The sequence below is a fragment of the Eptesicus fuscus genome, chromosome 23 (assembly GCF_027574615.1).
Source record: "Eptesicus fuscus isolate TK198812 chromosome 23, DD_ASM_mEF_20220401, whole genome shotgun sequence".
NCBI lineage: Eukaryota > Metazoa > Chordata > Mammalia > Chiroptera > Vespertilionidae > Eptesicus > Eptesicus fuscus.
In genome coordinates this window covers 26,421,405-26,437,649 of record NC_072495.1, presented here as the reverse complement: position 1 = coordinate 26,437,649, position 16,245 = coordinate 26,421,405, and the positions used below count along the sequence as shown (strand labels likewise).

The 16,245-nt window shown below is 57.8% G+C and overlaps 5 gene segments (V, D, J or C); all 5 read right to left on the bottom strand.

The window, feature by feature from the left end:
- Positions 1 to 2,140: 2,140 nt before the first annotated feature.
- Positions 2,141 to 2,782, bottom strand: LOC129148201 (immunoglobulin lambda variable 1-40-like). The segment is given in 2 exon segments: positions 2,141 to 2,610; positions 2,737 to 2,782. Coding segments are annotated over 2 exon segments (516 nt in total).
- A 3,009-nt stretch (positions 2,783 to 5,791) lies between these two features.
- Positions 5,792 to 6,425, bottom strand: LOC129148200 (probable non-functional immunoglobulin lambda variable 5-48). The segment is given in 2 exon segments: positions 5,792 to 6,279; positions 6,380 to 6,425. Coding segments are annotated over 2 exon segments (534 nt in total).
- A 2,264-nt stretch (positions 6,426 to 8,689) lies between these two features.
- Positions 8,690 to 9,216, bottom strand: LOC129148199 (probable non-functional immunoglobulin lambda variable 11-55). The segment is given in 2 exon segments: positions 8,690 to 9,069; positions 9,171 to 9,216. Coding segments are annotated over 2 exon segments (426 nt in total).
- A 129-nt stretch (positions 9,217 to 9,345) lies between these two features.
- Positions 9,346 to 12,667, bottom strand: LOC129148198 (probable non-functional immunoglobulin lambda variable 11-55). The segment is given in 3 exon segments: positions 9,346 to 9,417; positions 12,237 to 12,538; positions 12,614 to 12,667. Coding segments are annotated over 3 exon segments (420 nt in total).
- Positions 12,668 to 14,453: 1,786 nt separating this feature from the next.
- On the bottom strand, positions 14,454 to 15,066 carry LOC129148197 (immunoglobulin lambda variable 8-61-like). The segment is given in 2 exon segments: positions 14,454 to 14,911; positions 15,012 to 15,066. Coding segments are annotated over 2 exon segments (504 nt in total).
- Positions 15,067 to 16,245: the final 1,179 nt, after the last annotated feature.

The following is a 16,245-nucleotide window of genomic DNA, read 5'->3' as shown; positions in this document are numbered from 1 at the left end:
CAGGGCTGGGGTGCTCACCGTGCAGTTGTAGAGCCAGGCAGGGTTGGCCACTCTCTGTTGTTCTAAGAAGCCATCAGTTACATGGGGTAGTTTTATATTAAATGGCGTTTTGAGCAGAAAATGGAATTATGGGATACCTACGCACACCTGATATAAGAACATAGGAGCTTTTTCAAAACTATGACCAATGTTGTGTGTGAACAAGTTGGCATGAATATCCCATAGGACATTTTAGCACTCGCTCTCTCTTTCCATTCTTCTGTGGGGCAGGAAGAAGGGGAGGGTGAGCAGGGGATTGGGATGTAAGGGGGTAAGCAGTGCACTTGTCCCAAACTGACATCCTTCCCGTCCCCCAATGAAACCGCTTGTCCAGCGAGGGAGGAGGGGGAAGAGCAGAGGGATCCGGGTCACGATGGGGAACCCCAGAGCTCTGCGGGCTCAGGCCTCGGTGTGGGAACTGAGTCTCCCATCCCCAAGTGGCCGTGACTCTGTGTCCTAGGTACGCATCGGCCATGTTTCTTCAATCTCATGTGTCCAGGTTGTGACTGTCCATAGGTCTCTACCTGGAAGTCAGGCGAGAACAACACCTCTAGGAGGGGGTGTGTGTGATAAAATACAAGGCGAGTTTGTGAGGGAGAGGGCGCGCTCAGGGGGCTCCAGTGAGTCCTCAGGCTGCAGGGCCCATCAGGGCCGATCCCATCGACCTTCCCCTCTCCTGGTCCTCACGGGAGAAGGCGGGCCTCCTGCCGCCCACCCCATGGTCCCTGAGGACCTCCAGAGCTCCTGCTGTGCAGACAGGAGCACAGCCTGGCTGTGAGATCTCAGCAGGAACTCAGGGAAAGCACCGCAGACCCTCGGATGCTCTGACTTGAGGGGAGCAGGAAGCACAGGGAAGGATGCTCAACGTCCTTGGTCCTCGGAGAAGGACCAGTGAGAACTGCAGTGAGACGTCACCGCCCCAGGCCCGCAGGGCCCTGTGACCTGAGCCCTAAAGACCCTGGTGGGTGAGGCCTTGGAGAAACCAGATCCCTGGTCATTGCTGGGACAAACGTCAAGCAGCGCAGCCATATTGGAAAACGTCCACCAGTGACTCAGAGCTGTCATGTGAAGTTACCATACGTCTCCTCATCCCCCTCCTCAGTGTCTCCCAGGAGAAATGGGAACACACTTCGCCTGAGAGCACAAGCCGTCCTGGCGCCCGGGTCCCCGCAGCGCTGAGCACAGCAGCCACAGATGCAAACCCTCAGGTGCCCAGCAGAGGGAGCCTCAGCAAACGCTGCTGTGCTCAGACATGGGAATGTTATTGGAGGAAGAATAATTGGACTGTTGCCCCATGTCCCAGTGTGGATGGGCCTCAAGAACATTGTTCAGAATGTTTGGCTCAGTGCATAGAGCGTCAGCCTGTGGACTGAAGGGTCACAGGTTCAAGGGCACATGCCGGGGTTGGGGGCTTCAACCCCGGTGGAGGCCATGCTGGAGGCAGCCAATCAATGATTCTCTCTCATCACTGATATTTCTATCTCTCCTTCTCCCTTCCTCTCTGAAATCAATGAAAATATATTTTAAAAAATAATTTAAAAAAACACAAAGACTACCTATTTTCCAGTTCCATCCATGTGAAATGCACCTCATAGGAAACATGTGAATCCAGAGAGTGGTCAGCAGTCACCCGGGACTGGCAGTGTGTGATGGGCGTGATTAGGACGCGTGGGACCTTGTCTGAGGATAAGGAAAACGCCTGCAACTAGCATATGGGATGCTGACACCACTCTGCAAATACACTGAATGCCGGTCTGTGGTGCACATTAAACCAGATAACTTAAGGCATGCACACTACATCACAATAAAGCTGGGATAAAAAACAATTTGAGAGAGATCACCTCTCACTACCTATTTAAAGCGGGCCTGTGTGCCCTAGCCGATGTGGCTCAGTGGATAGAGCGTTGGCCTGCAGACAAAGGGTCCCGGGTTCGATCCTGGTCAAGGGCATGTACCTCGGTTGCAGGCTCCTCTGCGACCTGGGGCCCTAGTCGGGGCTCCTACAGGAAGTAACCCATCCATGTGCTTCTCTCACATCGATGTTTCTCTCTGTCTCCCTCTCTCTCTAATAACTGATGGGAAACTATGCTCAGGTGAGGATTCAGAAATTAATAAAATAATAAAGTGAGCCTGTGCTCAGAGTGACTCTCGAGTGGGACACTGTAGGGTCTGCCGCGGCCACCGCTTCTGTCTCTCGGCGTTCATGGGCGATCAGGGGGACCAGGGCGGGTTTCTGTCTCAGTTCCCCGTTGGGGTGGAGTAGTGTGTGATTGCTGATGCCATTGTCCCATGATGCACAGAAATATATAGCCTCGTCCTCGGGCTGCAGGCCTGTGATGTCCAGCGAAGCCGTGTTGCCTGACTTGGAGCCAGAGAACCGATCCGGGATCCCCGAGGGCCGGGAGCTTCCGAGCATCACTGTTTTGGGGGCCCCACCTGTGACCTGCTGGTACCAGCCCACAGTATATGTTCCAACATTGTTGCTGTCCCCCTTGCAGGTCAGGGTGACCTTCTGGCCCAGAGACCCTGACAGCGAGGCTTCCTGCGTCAGCCGAGCCTGCACCCCGGGCCCTGGAACAAAGGACACAGACACAGACAGTGAGGCTGAGGTCACTCTCCCAGCGGGCGCTCAGGAGGAGGGACCAGTGTATCCGGGTGCCCCCATCCTCACGTGCCCCGCTTCCCTCAGTCAGTCACCTGAGCTGTGAGCAAGGAGGGCGAGGAGGAGAGGGGCCCAGGCCATGGTGGAGACGCCCAAGCTCTGCTTCTGAGCCTCAGACCTGAGCGGCCCCCACAGTCTCTCTTATCCTGTCCCTCCTGGGAGGGCCCAGCGGGACCCTTCATGCAAATGCCCCCTCCCCCTGAGGTCCCCGGGGATAAATGTGGTGAACGCTGTGTGGCTGGGGAGGGGCGGCCTCTCGTGGGGCCCTGGGAGGTCACAGCTGCTGGTCCCCAGTGAGCACAGAGCAGAGGGCACAGGGCAGGTTCCCCACCCTGGCTTCCCAGCTGAGGGCCCTCACTGACCCAGAGACAGGCCCACAGCGCCCCCTGCTGGTCCAAGGTCCAGGTTCACTTATGAGCAGATGGCTAACCTGGAGCTGAGCAGGGACAGACTGAGGCTCTGGAATTCAGCCCTGCCTTTCCCACCCCCTGGCTCTCAGGGCAGGGACTTCTCACCCCCCAGGGATCCCTGATTTTACTGCAGTTGTCCCTCCCTCTTATTCCTTACTCTAAAGACAGGACCTCACCCTGGCTGGTTTGGCTCCCAGGTTTGGTCTCAATCCCCAGCAGGGGGCGTGCAGGGGCAGCTGATCACTGATTCTGTCTCATCATTGCTCTTTCTCTCTCTGTCCCCCTTTTCCTTCCTCTCTGAAATTAATTTAAAATATATATTTTTAAAAATCCATTTTTATATATTACATATTAAAATATACACAATCCATGTGATGGCAGTATTCCCACAGACATGGTCCGGTTAGGGCACTAAGGAAATACTGGGGTTCCTATTGTTCACATGAGCAGACTGAGTCTGACACACGTACGCTCTGGAGCAGGAGCTGCTGAGTAAGGAAACACACGCCGAGGACGGCGACAGGAGGGCTCAGCCAGGGCACCGGGGACTTCATGTCCTCACACTGAGCACCTCCTCGCAGCTTCGCCCCCTCTTTGCCAGCCTCGGTGCTGCCACCCGACGCTGCACGGCAGCCATGAGCCTCGTCCTCAGGCTGGGGGCCCTGATGGTCAGGTAGGTTGTGCTGCCCACGTCGGAGCCAGAGGTGCGATCGGGGATCCCCGAGGGCCGAGAACACCTGAGCATCTCAGCGTTGGGGGCCTCGCCTACGTCCATCTCACTCCTACTTACTTTGGAAATCCCCCAAATTGGACATTACCCCTATTGATTCCACCTCTTTGCCCACCTCCCCACCCCGCCCCTCAGCCCCACCCCCCGCCAGCCCCGTCCACCGGGGTGCTCCTCGTGCCGCTTTAGTTTTTCTCTCAGAGCACAGCTTCAGGGGCCGGTAAGGAGCAGATACAGAGCTTTTAGTATTTATGTTTTAAGTATATTTTTATTGAGTTCAGAGAGGAAGGGAGAGGGAGTGAGAGAGAGAGAGAAACATCCATGATGAGAGAGAATCATGGATCGGCTGCCTCCCGCACGCCCCCTACTGGGGATCAAGCCGGCAACCGGGCATGTACCCTTGATGGGAATCCAACCAGGAACCCTTCAGTCTGCAGGCCTGTGCTCTATCCACTGAGCCACACCGGCCAACGCAGATATGGAGCTTTTAATACAACGTTGGCATTGCCTCGTGTTTGCCTGTGATTCAGAAGGGACGTGTAAGTCCTTCAGACGAACTTTCACGTTTCCCGCATCCCTGGAGCGCCCAAGAGCTGTTTCGCAGCATGAAGCCTTCAGAGCCCTCCCCTTCTCAGAAGATCCCCCTCCCCCCCAAACCCCTGTCCGCATTCAAACGTATGGGGTGGGTCTGCTGCAGTGAGTGGCCCCAGTCGCTGAGCGTGCCCGGCCTCCCTGGCATCTCGGCATGGCCCGGGATGAAGTCGAAAGGTGGGGACTGCCGACCCTGCCTCGGTGCTGAGGGAGCCTTTGGGGGTGCCTGGGGCCCACGGAGAGGTCACCAGTCATCCTCCCCCGTGGAGGAGATTCTGTTTGCTCGGCCTCCCAGGAGCCACAGACGCCTGCGTCCCCGGGGCCTCAGGAGGCGGCAACAGCGGCGGGAAACAGGCCGCAGTCAGCTCACGCCGGGCCCGGGGACCCACCCGAACACTCAGACCACCCACCCTCGGACGCACGCCTGACCCTGGGCCCGCGCTGCCTGTCCCTACAGGAGCCAGTTCAGCGGAGACAGGGAGGCATCATATGAGCGTTGATTCCCGTCCTGCCGGCAGCCTGGGAGAGCAGCAGGGCACCCACAGACATCTGCTCTGCACCCCCATAAGCCCGCTGCTTGTATTGGGTAGAAGGACAAGGATTACAGGGGACGTAGACAAGAGGAAGAGGTGTGCCCAATGGGCAGTTCACGGGTAATTGGGGCTGGAGACTTGCAAAGGCCTGTGGGTAAGCAAAGGCCTGTGGGTCAGCAAAGGGCTGTGGGTAAGCAAAGGGCTGTGGGTAAGCAAAGGGCTGTGGGTAAGCAAAGGCCTGTGGGTAAGCAAAGGGCTGTGGGTAAGCAAAGGGCTGTGGGTAAGCAAAGGCCTGTGGGTAAGCAAAGGGCTGTGGGTAAGCAAAGGCCTGTGGGTAAGCAAAGGGCTGTGGGTAAGCAAAGGCCTGTGGGTAAGCAAAGGGCTGTGGGTAAGCAAAGGCCTGTGGGTAAGCAAAGGCCTGTGGGTAAGCAAAGGGCTGTGGGTAAGCAAAGGGCTGGCGGCTCTGGGTTCTGCAACCAGGCTGGTCACCTTTCCATGATCACAGGCAGCTCCCTGGTGGGGAGGATGGGCCGCATTCCGGGGTGAGCTCCCGGGTCCCATGTTTAACTCCCAGCCAGAAGGCGCCTCCTATAAAAGGAACAGAGCAATCACGGTGAACAGGGCAGGATTCATGTTTCTTACCATTCCAGCTGGTCCCCACCATTCCATTGCTGCCCCTGTCAGGTTGAGCCACCTCCTTCCTTACCCATCAGCCCCCTGGAGGGCTACGTAGCCTTATAACCTGATGTCTGTCCGTGTGGACATGACCAGGCTGAGAAGATGCTACCAGTGGATACTTGTTCACTAAGGACGAGACGGTAAACATTGCTCAGCCCTGGGTCCCAGGAAAAGAGATGGCCCCTGAGCGAGCGACAAGGGATGTCTCCCTGAGTGAGACGCGGCTCCAGGCAGGGCAGGGGTGACAGCCCAGGCAGGAAGGGCCCCCTGAGGGTTTGAGGCTCACTTCCCCATGGCCCTGGGCCGCCGTGTGAGTGCCGCTGTTGCCGTGGTAAGTCGCACAGTAATAGTCAGCCTCGTCCTCGGGCTGCAGCCCCGAGATGAGCAGGAGCCCCGCGTTGGCCGACGTGTCTTTGTATCCAGAGAAGCGGCTGGGGACCCCGGAGCCCTGGTGCTTGTCTGAGTCACCATTAAACCTCAGGAGATACCGGGGAGGGCTCCCCGGATTCTGCTGGTACCAGACAATGTGGTAGCCCGCAACGACAGAGCCACTGCTCAGGGTGCAGGTGAGTCTGGCTGTGGCTCCAGGAGATGCAGAGAGGGAGGGCGGCTGGGTCAGCACAGGCTGGGAGAGGGACCCTGCAGACACAGACACTGGTCAGTGAGGGGCAGGGACCAGGGCAGGTTCCCAGGAGACGGAGCAGGAAGGGAAGAAGCCTGGTCCCAGGCCTGGCCCTACCTGTGCAGAGAGAGAGGAGCGCGAGGAGCAGAGGAGTCCAGGCCATGGTGCTCACAGCCCGGCTGTGACCTGAGCTGCAGCCCCTGGTCCAGGCCTCTCTTATCTTCTTCCCGGGCCTCCCAGGGGAGGGGCCGCTCACACAAATTTGTTTCCTCCCTGGAGAGCCTGCACCACCCTGGCCCCCCCTGAAGTCTGATCTGGGCTGGTACACAGACCACAGCTCTAGGGCGAGTCTCAGAGTGTCCCCCTGGGAGACACGAGGGAAGAGGCAGCTGCTGGGGCCTTCCCCGGGCCTGTGAGCAGGGGCCCCTGCCCAGCCCAGAGGACACAGCCCCTGAGCCCCCAGCAGCAAACACAGGCAGTAAGGCCCAGCCCTGGGGACTTTGGGGGATGGAACAGCTGAGGGCACCTGGATCCTGAGGCAGGCCCACAGCGCCCCCTGCTGCTCACTGTCCCAACTGCAGTCTCTTCAGTGGGATGGTGGTGGGATGTAGGCCTGATGGCCAGGTCCCTGTCATTCCCCCACCATCCATGGGCCTCAGCCTCCAGCGGCCCAAGGTGATGGACGTTCATTAGCAGCCCGTGCCCCGAGGGACTGTTAGACTGCTGTGGGCGAGAGGAGTGGGAAACGTGGCCCCTGTACGGGCCAGAGCTAACGGGGTGAGCGCGCAGGGGGCTCTGGGAGCAAAGGCCTGAGAAGACCCGGGAACGTGGAGAACCATGTAGACAACCCAGCAAAGCAGAGATGGACGGAGAGTTACGGAGAGCAGGCTGATGGCGGCCAGAAACGAAGGGGTTCAGAAGACGGGGTGAGAGGTGAGGGGAAGGGACAGGGGTATTTATGGAGTCCAAAGTGGTGTCCAGTCCCATAAAAACAGCTAATTTTAAAGCCTTCTAATGATTTTTATAAGAAATACGGTAATTTCTGGTTGGTGCGCACCATTGGAAGTCGGTTGCCACGGTAGACATTCTGGTGGGCTTTGAAAGAGGCACTTACAGGTCTGACTGAAGGAGGTCATTTCATTTTAAATGCAAAGCAGTCAGGGCACAGCCTCGCACAAGCAAGACTTGGAGGCTGTGATCATAGGATCATCTAACCCCCTGGTTACTCTTTGCCGGACACACACACACACACACACACACACACACACACACACACACAGAGACACACATACACACACACACACACACACACACACAGACACACACACACACACAGACACACACCCACACAGAGACACACAGAGACACACACACACACGCACACACACACACACACACACACAGAGACACATAGACACACACACACACAGAGACACACACAGACATGGCAGTGAACTTCACCTTATGCCATTGGTTTGCTGCTATGGAAAAGGGGCTGTCAGTTCTGCCTGTGTTTGCCTGGCATTGTCCTTGTTACATTGCTGTACATTTTAGTTCGTCTTAACTTTTAAAGAGTCATCATGAGCATTTCACACAAAAAGGGGGAGGAGTCAGAGTGGAATCCTTGCCGGTGGAAACTGTTGTTTCACGGAGTCTCACGGAAAGCATCCCAGGACCCATGGACGGGGCGGGGGTGGGGGAGGCTGTGGCGTGGTGAGCTTTAGCTGGCTGCCCAGGCTCCCAGCGACCCATCTCCCTCTGCTCCCCCGTGGAAAAGGCCACTGCTGTCCTACCGGGGCCAGAACTGGGGCCAACGCCAGAGACTCTGCCGTGTGAAAGCTCAGCCTTGGAGCCCGGTGGTCCGTGGGCCCCAGGCGGCTGCTGCAGAGGGAATGTGTGAGTGAGAGCACAGGGCAGAGGGAGACAGAGAGAGAGGGAGAGGGGGGGAGGGGGCACTTCTCTGCTAAGCTGATTGTATTCTCTCCCCCGTGGGAAGGACCAGGCGCCTTTGCAAACTGACCAGCCGGTTTCCCAAGCTTTCCCGGCGGCTGATGGGTCCCCCGTACCCAGCCCGTCTCTGGATCTTCGGGGATTGCGGCTCTTCCCATCATCCTTTCCCAGGTGGACTGCCCGCCTCTCTGTGCCATCCTGGCTCCCACGGCGCATGTGCTCGCCGCCCCCTTGGTTGGCCTATCCCTTCCCCGTGGTCTGCGGGAACGGACCAGGGTTCCCGGGACGGTGTGAGGCGGTCACTTCCGAGGGAAGCCAGCGGCTCTGCTCCCGCGTGTTCTGTGCTGAACGGCGTCTGGCCCCCTGGCTCTCCTCCTCTGTGGGTATGTGGCACCTCCGCTCACAGCATCACTTAAACCACACCCGGGGCGTGGGCCTGTGGGTACCAGTCAGGCATGTGCTGCCTCCGTATTTGTGTCAGGAGCTTGGGGCAGGAGGTCGGGTTTTTGTCCCACTTCCCCATCTGTGTGTGTCACTGTGCTTAGCACCGCTCTCATACACCTGACAGTAATAGTCGGCCTCGTCCTCAGGCTGCAGCCCCGAGATGAGCAGATGCGCTGTGTTGGTCGAGGCGTCTTTGGATCCAGAGAAGCGGCTGGGGACCCCAGAACCCAAATTCGTACTTGAGTAGTAGTACAGGAGAAACCGGGGACGGCTCCCTGGCTTCTGCTGGTACCAGAACATGTCTTTACCACCAACACTGAGGTCGCTGCTCAGAGTGCAGGGGAGTCTGGCTGTGGCTCCCGGAGAGGCAGAGAGGGAGGGCGGCTGGGTCAGCACAGGCTGGGAGAGGGACCCTGCAGACACAGACACTGGTCAGTGATGGGCAGGGACCAGGGGCAGGTTCCCAGGAGACTGAGCAGGAAGGGAAGAAGCCTGGTCCCAGGCCTGGCCCTACCTGTGCAGAGAGAGAGGAGCGCGAGGAGCAGAGGAGTCCAGGCCATGGTGCTCACAACCCGGCTGTGACCTGAGCTGCAGCCCCTGGTCCAGGCCTCTCTTATCTTCTTCCCGGGCCTCCCAGGGGAGGGGCCGCTCACACAAATTTGTTTCCTTCCTGGAGAGCCTGCACCACCCTAGATGCCCCCGAAGCCTGAGCTGGGCTGGTACACAGACCACAGCTCTAGGGTGAGTCTCAGAGTGTCCCCCTGGGAGACACGAGGGAGGAGGCAGCTGCTGGGGCCTTCCCCGGGCCTGTGAGCAGGGGCCCCTGCCCAGCCCAGAGGACACAGCCCCTGAGCCCCCAGCAGCAAACACAGGCACCAGGGCTCAGCCCTGGGACTTTGGGGGATGGAACAGCTGAGGGCACCTGGATCCTGAGGCAGGCCCACAGCGCCCCCTGCTGCTCACTGTCCCAACTGCAGTCTCTTCAGTGGGATGGTGGTAGGATGTAGGCCTGATGGCCAGGTCCCTGTCATTCCCCCACCATCCATGGGCCTCAGCCTCCAGCGGCCCAAGGTGACGGACATTCATTAGCAGCCCGTGCCCCGAGGGACTGTTAGACTGCTGGGCGAGAGGAGTGGGAAACGTGGCCCCTGTATGGGCCAGAGCTAACGGGGTGAGCGCGCAGGGGGCTCTGGGAGCAAAGGCCTGAGAAGACCCGGGAACGTGAAGAACCATGTAGACAACCCAGCAAAGCAGAGAGGGACGGAGAGGTATGGCGAGCAGGCTGATGGCGGCCAGAAACGAAGGGATTCAGAAGACGGGGTGAGAGGGGAGGGGAAGGACAGGTTGGAAGCTGGGAAAGAATTTGGGGGTGGGATGAGCAGCGTAGGAAAGACAGCCAATAATATTGCAGTAACTGTGTGGGGTGCCCATGGGGTTCGGGGAATATTGGGGGAACTCTGTAAATCTACATCTGCCTAACCCTATGCTACCACACACACCGGAAATTAATACAAAGTAATATTGAATACAAGCTGTAATTGAGAACAATTACAAAGTAAACCCTTAGGAGAACTGATGAGTGTAAAAAAGTAGAGTAATCTTTAAACACATTTTACAGTGTCATGAGTGAAAATAGATTGGATTTAGTCTCACATTGGAAGGTTTTTGCATATTTTAATTTGAAATTAAGATCATGCTTCAGAAAGACCTCATAAGGGACAGGGGTATTTCTTTGGACTCCAAAGTGGTGTCCAGTCCCGTAAAAACAGCTGATTTTCAAGCCTCCTAATGATTTTTATAAGAAATGCGGTAATTTCCGGTTGGTGCGCACCATTGGTAGTCGGTTGAGAAGGTCACTGTGTGGGCGCAGTCTGCACAGCTACCAAGGCACTCACAGTCTGACTGCAGGAGGCCATTCGTTTTAGACGGGAAGCAGTCAGGGCACATCCAGGCCCCGAGGCTGGTCCCTGGGGCTGACCTGGTCTCTGCTGAAATCTGATTCCTGCAGGAACCACAGGCCAGAAGGTGGATTCTCTGCGTTTAGCTTTGTCCTTTGGAGAAACAAGCAAGGCTTGGGGGCTGTAATCATAGGATCTATAATCCCCTGGTTACTCTCTGCCGGACACACACACACACACACACACAGACACAAACACACACAGAGACACACACACACATAGACACACAGACACACACACACACACACAGACACACACACAGACATAGACACACAGACACACACACACAGACATACACACACAGACACACACACACAGACATAGACACACAGACACACACACAGAGACACACAGACACACACACAGACACACACACAGAGTCACACACAGACACACACACAGGGATACACACACAACGGCACACACAGGGATACACACACACACACACACACACAGGGACACACACACACACACACACACACACACAGGCATACACACACACACACACACACACACACACACACACACACGGCGGTGAAGCTGATCTTTCCTAAGAAATATCGGGGCCTCTGGGTTGTCATGCGGGTGGACTTCACCTTCAGCCCGTTGGTTTGCTGCTATGGAAGAGGGGCTGTCAGTTCTGCCTGTGTTTGCCTGGCATTGTCCTTGTTACATTGCTGTACATTTTAGTTCATCTTAACTTTTAAAGAGTCATCATGAATATTTCACACAAAAAGGGGGAGGAGTCAGAGTGGAATCCTTGCCGGTGGAAACTGTGTTGTTTCAAGGAAAACACCCCAGGACCCAGGGACAGGGACTGTGGCGTGGTGAGCTTTAGCTGGCTGTCCCAGGTCCCAGAGTCCCATTTCAGTCCATTCCCCTTCGAAAAGGCCACTGTTGTCCTCATCGGGGCCAGAACTGGGGCCAACGCCAGACTCTGCCGTGTGAAAGCTCAGCCTTGGGGCCCGGTGGTCCGTGGGCCCCAGGCGGCTGCTGCAGAGGGAATGTGTGAGTGAGAGCACAGGGCAGAGGGAGACAGAGAGAGACGGAGAGAGGGGGAGGGGTCACTTCTCTGCTAAGCTGATGTATCATCTCCCCCGTGGGAAGGACCAGGCGCCTTTGCAAACTGACCAGCCGGTTTCCCAAGCTTTCCCGGCGGCTGATGGGTCCCCCGTACCCAGCCCGTCTCTGGATCTTCGGGGAATGCGGCTCTTCCCATCATCCTTTCCCAGGTGGACTGCCCGCCTCTCTGTGCCATCCTGGCTCCCATGGCGCATGTGCTCACCGCCCCCTTGGTTGGCCTATCCCTTCACCATGGTCTGCGGGAACGGACCAGCGGTTCCCGGGACTGTGTGAGGCGGTCACTTCCGAGGGAAGCCAGCGGCTCTGTCCCGCGTGTTCTGTGCTGAACAGCGTCTGGCCCCCTGGCTCTCCTCCTCTGTGGGTATGTGGCACCTCCGCTCACAGCATCACTTAAACCACACCCGGGGCGTGGGCCTGTGGGTACCAGTCAGGCATGTGCTGCCTCCGTACATGTGTCAGGAGCTTGGGGCAGGAGGTCGGGTTTTTGTCGCACTTCCCCATCTGTGTGTGTCACTGTGCTTAGCACCGCTCTTATACACCTGACAGTAATAGTCGGCCTCGTCCTCAGGCTGCAGCCCCGAGATGAGCAGATGCGCTGTGTTGGTCGAGGCGTCTTTGGATCCAGAGAAGCGGCTGGGGACCCCAGGTCCCAGCTCATTGCTGGAGTCTGAGTAGTAGTACAGGAGATACCGGGGACGGCTCCCTGGCTTCTGCTGGTACCAGTATATGTTTTTACCACCAACACTGAGGTCGCTGCTCAGGGTGCAGGGGAGTCTGGCTGTGGCTCCCGGAGATGCAGAGAGGGAGGGCGGCTGGGTCAGCACAGGCTGGGAGAGGGACCCTGCGGACACAGACACATGGGGGTGAGAAGAAGGTCAAGAGGCAGCTTCTCCGGGTCCCTGAGGCCTGAGGCTACCTGTGCAGTGAGCGAGGAGCAGGAGGAGCAGAGGGGCCCAGGCCATGGTGCTCACAGCTGATCCTCGGTCCTCAGAGCGGAGGCTGAGCTGCTCCGGGCTCCAGGCTCTCTTATCCCCGCCCAGCTGGCTTCGCAGAGGGGGCGCTGCTCATGCAAATGTGCCCCCCCCCGCCCTTTTCCCAGGGGCACAGATGGGGTCCGGGGCCATTGCCCAGGGAGGCCCGCCTGGTGCACTAGTGTCCCCAGGGCGGGAGGGGGCTGGGAGGAAGCAGCTGCTGGGCCGCACACAGCCACGTGCAGGGGACTCAGGCCCAGAGACCACAGGCCGGCCCAGTTCTCACAGGAATCAAAGGGCCCAGCCCTGGGGCCTGGGGTCCCTGGAGGGCTGCCCAGCTGGGAGCCCCTGTTTTGCAGACACCCCCATAGCCGGTCTTGCTGCGCCCTCTGCCGGTCCCAGGTGCCCCTTTGCTGTCAGCCTGCCCCAGAGCCTGCTTCACAGAGTCCTTGAACCCTGTGCTTCCAGCACCCGAGACTCCTCCTCCAGGGGGCGACCCAGGTGCGGCCTTGGGGGACCGCCCCTGATTCGGGCGCAGGAACCCTGACCCAGGACAGCTGAGGCTGCTGTGCAGCTGCAGACACAGGGAGGGGAACAGAGAGCAAAGTGGATCTGTCCCTGCGGGGGGCTCAGAGGAGGGCGCGCTCTGGTTGCTGAGCGGAAGGGACCACAGTCCTTCACAGGAGCAGCTGGAGGGGGAGGGGTGCTCGCCTGCCAGAGCAGGGGGTGGGGCAGGACCAGAACACCAGGGAGAAGTGGACCCTGCTCTGCTCGCTGCGGTTTTGTTCTGGTTGAAGAAGGCAGGTGGGACCCGGGAGCTCACCCCGGAATGCGGCCCATCCTTCCCACCAGGGAGCTGCCTGTGACCATGGAAAGATGGCCAGCCTGGCTGCAGAACCCAGAGCCGCCAGCCCTTTGAAGACTCCGGCCTTTGCTTACCCACAGGCCTTTGCTTACCCACAGGCCTTTGCTTACCCACAGCCCTTTGCTTACCCACAGGCCTTTGCAAATCTCCAGCCACATTACCTGTGAACTGCCCATTGGGCACACCTTTTGCCGACCACGGGGCTAGGGCTTAAAAATGATTTTAAATGCAATCCACGCAGTCGCGTGGCACCAAAACGCCTCAGGACACCATGAACTTGACGAATATAAAACAGGAACACGAGGCATCGAGGGACGTGGTCCTTGGGGAAGAAATGGGTTTGCCTTCAGCACTCCTTTCTAATCCCGCCCTTACCGCTCCTTCTGGAACCTAAGATACTGGGATTTTTCTTTCCTGAGCAAATTTCTATTATATTATTTGCAGATTTTTCTCCCCTGGAGGACTGAAGAGAAAGGAGATAATCAATGAGGCCTCAGCATCCAGACTGGGCTGGATCTCAGGGGCCTCTGGTCATGTGACCCCCGTATCACGTGATCACATCTGTCCCTGCACTCTGTGAAGTGAAGGTGCAGGACCCGGTTTCCCATCTGGGTCCCACACTGCCCCGAGCGCCACTCTAGCTAGGGTGCTGAGGCCCAGGGCATGACAGACGGAGGGCCACGCGTGTCCCCAGGTTGTGATGACATAGGTGACTGTGACCATCAGCCTCCCGACTGCACTGGGGGAGGTCGAGTCCAGAGGAGGTCAGGGAGGTCATGGCACAAGCCAGGAGCCAGGAAACAGGGCGGCACCCCTGAGCGTCAGTCACCTCTGTCCCAGCTCACCAGGTCAGAGGTCAGCCCGGGAGCCCTCGCGACCAGCAGGTCTGCTGCTCCCCGCGCAGGAGAGAGGAGGGGACCTCAGACCGGGGCTTCGGAAGAGCGTCCCGGGGGAGGACGCGGGAGCCCACCGATGTCTTGGTCCCGCGGCCCCGCAGCTAAAGCCCAGCCGCTCTGCGCCCAGAAGGAGGTTTTGGTTGCACTTCCCCGTGCGCCTGCATCGCCGTGTGAATGCAAACTACTGCCCAGGTGCGTGAGACAGTGGTAGGTGGCCTCGTCCTCGGGCTGGACCCCCGAGATGGTGAGGGCGGCTTTGTTCCCAGAGATGGAGCCGGAGAAGCGAGCAGGGACCCCAGAGGGGCGGTTGTTTATGTTGTAGATGAGCAGGCGGGGAGGGTTGCCTGGGGTCTGCTGGAACCAGCCCGGGTAGTTACCACTAGAAACTGCCCCAGAGCTAAGGCCACAGGTGAGTGTGACTGTCCCTCCTGGAGATACTGACATGGACGGCTCCTGGGTCACCACAGTCTGAGAATCCACCCCTGAAACCAACAGGAGAGAGACAGGGGTTATGAGGGACAAAGGTCACCTGAGGCCCTGCTGTTCTGTGTCCCCCAAGGATGCAGAGTCCCCTCCTCTGACCTGAGCTGTGCGCCAGGAGCTGGAGCAGAAGCACCGTCCAGACCATGGTGGGGACACTCACAGGATGTGGCCTCCTCAGGCTCCTGGCTGCAGTGGGGAGTCCTGGGCCTTTTCATGCCTCCCACCCCCATTAGGGGAGAAGGTGCCTCATGCAAATCAGCTTCCCCTCTAGTCCTGCCCAGGGTCACCCTGAGGTCCCCTTGAGGGGGTGGTGGTGGGGAGTTATTGAAAGAGGCAGATGCTGGGCCCTCACACAGACCAATAGACTCCACATTAACTGAGACGCTGAGGGAGGGCTTTGCGGTCTTTCACCAAGTCAGTGCCCTGGAGTCCCGGTGACCTCAGTCCTAACTTCCTTCCCTGGAGGGTCTGGGGCTGAAGGATGAGGTGGTAGAATGCCCCCTCCTGGCCCAGCAATCTAGTTCACCCAAAATCCAACCATATTCCTGGGAATACTGTTTCCTCCCTCAGTGATATCCCTTCTTGTCTTCTTTGGAGGATCTTAGCAGTCAGTCCTCCCTCCAGCGGTGAGTCCTCTGTCCAGCCCTGTTAGTCCCTGAACCAGGAGAAATGGTCAAAGGACCAGGGTTGGGGGTCCTGACTCAGACAGCTGCCCTGCCAATAGGTATGGCCACTCTCTTTTGTCCTGTGAAGCCATTACTTATAGGGTGTGCCTTCCAACTAAATAGGGTTTGAGGAGAAAATGTCACAGTGTCACCATGATATTGTGAGAAACTGATTACCATCTGATATGACAAAATCGAGCATGGAGCTCATGATCAGAAATGAGATCAAGGCTGCGTGTGAGCGAGTCGGTGTCAACATCACAGAACAGTTTAACAGTCCCTCTCCCTGAGGGGCAGGAAGAATGGGAGGGATGGAGAAATGTAAGGGATGAGCAGGGGATAACCTGTCTCTAGTCGTTGGGGAAGGTAATACACACACTGGCGTCCATCAGAGGGGAAATGACACTGTGATTTATGGTATTTGTTTTGGAATCACTAGCCAATGAACTATGCATTAGAACTGGAATGATCAATTTAAATTTCTCATAGGTCATGTTTCTTCAACTAAGATATTTTTTGTTGTGTGATTGCTTATCTCTCTTTGCCTGTAAATCAGGCTGGACAGTGACTCCATGAGGGGAGGGTGGGCTATGAGACAAGTGTGGGTGTCAGAGCTGAGGGCTCATGGGGCTCCTGGGGCCCAGGTGCAGGGAGGTCACACTTGAGTG